Source organism: Elaeis guineensis, chromosome 1 (genome assembly GCF_000442705.2).
Source record: "Elaeis guineensis isolate ETL-2024a chromosome 1, EG11, whole genome shotgun sequence".
Classification (NCBI taxonomy): Eukaryota; Viridiplantae; Streptophyta; class Magnoliopsida; order Arecales; family Arecaceae; genus Elaeis; species Elaeis guineensis.
The window spans coordinates 129,247,803-129,250,745 of NC_025993.2; the positions used below are offsets into that span (position 1 = coordinate 129,247,803).

The following is a 2,943-nucleotide window of genomic DNA, read 5'->3' on the forward strand; positions in this document are numbered from 1 at the left end:
CTTCTCCTTTCCGTCCATAAAAGGAGGCCCAAATTGGACCTTAAAAAAGATACGCCATTATTCTGCCTCTTACGTTCTTCCATCTGTTGAACAAGAGTTCTGATTTGAACGTTGGAGGATCTCCATCAGAATAATTTTTGATCAAAAATTTTTTGTAGATCACACCTTTAGAAGATCTAATCTCACCATCTGCACCAGCATCTCGATGTCTCACGGAATCTTCCATCAATACGGATTATTTTTCTTTCAACCAGATTGAAAACCCACTATTCCGTGGAAGCACTGTATTGGGACTGTCCTGTTTGCACTGGCTACAAAGCCCTTTGGGTCCGGGTGGTGGCAGACGCTCCAACGTTAGTGTTGCTGCAATTCAAAGCGAGGAGGGCTAGGTGACTCTTTCACTTGAAACCTAACATAGAAGTTAAAATGAATACCAAAGGTTTCACGGGCATCTCGGTCCTGGACGTGACCACGGCCACACTGAGCATCCGCATCTCCCCCCTTTTCCTTTTCCTCTCTTCACGTGAAAGCCGCCCACCTCACCTTTCTGTACCAATTCACTGCACTGTGGACACCTGGAGATGAACGCTATAGATGGCCTTCAAAAGGCCATCTGTATGAATAATAATGATACCATAACTAACAAGGACTTCCCGGCCTTCACAAACCCCACGTATTTATAGTCCAACGGTTGTATCTACTTCCCTTCAGTTCCATATCTATTCTCTGTTCCACTTCTTATCTTTGTTATCTTCCGTTAGAAGAGGATAGTCTCCCTCTCAGAAGCACCCAGTAACACAGGAACCCACGCTGAAGAAAAAATTCGATATCCGAGGCCATGACAGAAGAAGGGAGAAAAATCACGTACCCTTTAGATTCCGGGTCGTATCGCCTCCTTTATGAGGTCGGCAGCGGCGTGAGTGCAGTAGTCTACAAAGCCACTTGCCTGCCATTAAACTCTGCCGTTGTAGCAATCAAGGCCATCGATCTCGAGAGGTCCCGAGCCAATCTGGATGACGTGCGACGAGAGGCAAAGGCCATGGCCCTCCTCTCTCACCCGAACATCCTCCAAGCCCACTGCTCCTTCACCGTCAACAGCCACCTCTGGGTGGTGATGCCGTTCATGGCCGCTGGCTCGTTGCACTCCATCATTTCCTCCTTGTTCCCCGACGGCCTCCCGGAGCCATCCATTGCCATAGTTCTCAAGGAGATCCTCCATGCCCTCTCCTACCTCCATGACCAGGGCCACATCCACCGCGACATCAAGGCTGGCAACATCCTAGTCGACTCTGATGGCACCATCAAGCTCGCAGACTTTGGGGTATCCGCGTCCATCTACGAGTCGCACCCCTCCTCGTCCTCCACCTCGTCGTCCTCGTCTTTCTTCAATGACATGGCGGGAACTCCCTACTGGATGGCTCCCGAGGTGATCCACTCGCACGTCGGCTATGGTATCAAGGCCGACATATGGTCGTTTGGCATCACTGCCCTTGAGCTCGCGCATGGCCGGCCTCCACTCTCGCACCTCCCGCTCTCCAAATCGCTGATGATGAGGATCACCAGCCGCCTCCGCCTTGAGGACGCCCACGAACAGTGCGCCAAAGAGAATGATAAGAAGAAGAAGAAAAAGAAATTCTCCAAAGCATTCAAGGAAATGGTGGCCTCCTGCCTCTCCCAGGACCCCTCGAAGAGGCCGTCAGCTGACAAACTTCTCCGCCACCCCTTCTTCAAGAACTGCAAATCTCCTGACTACTTCGTCAAGAACGTGCTGCAAGCCGTGCCGACGGTGGAGGAGAGGTTCAAAGAAAGAAGAATTGCGGGAGGGCATCCGGACGAGGCCGATAGTGGTGGATCGGCATCCCCACCCGTCAAGAACCGACGGGTAAGCGGATGGAATTTTAACGAAGATGTCTTCAAACTGGACCCGGTTTACCCGGAAGAGATCGAGGACAAGTGCGCGATCAAATGCATTCAGCTCAGTGGAGATGAACTCAGCAATGGAGATCAAGAAGGGAACGAGGAGTCCAAAGTCGAAGAGGAAGATTTGGCTAAGAAAGCAATTCTGAAGGAGTCTTTGGTCCCGAACCTGGTTTCGCTACTGAGTAGCTTGGAATTGCAGAGGGGGATGGTGATGGACGTGCTGGCGCATTGCGGGTGCAAGGATGGGCAGGACGAAAAGGTGAGGGAGCAGAGGGAGCAGCAGCTTTTGGGGTACGTGAGGAGCCTGCAGCAGACTGTCGACGATCTGAACCTCCAGCTACAGAGAGAAATGAAGAGGAATCGTGAACTGGAAGAGGCACTGGACCGTCTCAGGAGGAAGAGCAGTGAGGAGCAGCAGAGAGCCATCAGCACCTCGTGAAGACAATGGATGCTCTGTGACCTAAGTGGACTAAAGTGGACCCTACATAGTCATCAAAGTCAATTTTAGTCGATCTGGACAATCACACTAGTCTTACCTGAATCCAACTCGAGTCAATTATGTAGGTATTAAGATAATCAAACACAGATGTGTTGTATATATTGCACCTTATCGTCATTACAGTTTTTCTTTCCGTCATTTGTTTTGCATGACCTTTTTTTTGAGTGACAAGTGGGGCCGAAGTCCACCACTCGAGTTGGACAGCTAATGCAGTGCTTCAGGATCGGGTTGCATCTTTCGCGTGGAGGAATGGTTTATATCTATTTCGCGGTGTACACGCGGTACCGCAGAAGATCTCGTTTCTGTGCAGATAGATGAAAGAGAAAGTTCGGAGAGCTTTGAGATTTATACGATGCATGGTCCAACAGTTAGGGCTATGAAAAAAAGATCAATCATTCTTTCACACAAAAAATGCAATCCGAATCCTAGTTGTACAACCTCTAAGACAAGATCCATAGAAATACAAAAACTATATATTAAACACAACCTCTATATTATTCGACAATGTGAACCTTGTTATAGGG

The 2,943-nt window shown here is 49.3% G+C and overlaps 1 protein-coding gene across 1 annotated transcript; it reads left to right on the forward strand.

Annotated features, from left to right (window-relative positions):
• The first annotated feature begins 699 nt into the window (after nt 1–699).
• On the forward strand, nt 700–2,536 carry LOC105061306 (serine/threonine-protein kinase BLUS1). The gene has a single exon (XM_010945316.4). It carries the CDS (start codon nt 839–841, stop codon nt 2,357–2,359), a length of 1,521 nt encoding a protein of 506 aa, XP_010943618.1. The 5' UTR covers nt 700–838; the 3' UTR covers nt 2,360–2,536.
• The last annotated feature ends 407 nt before the right edge of the window (nt 2,537–2,943 follow it).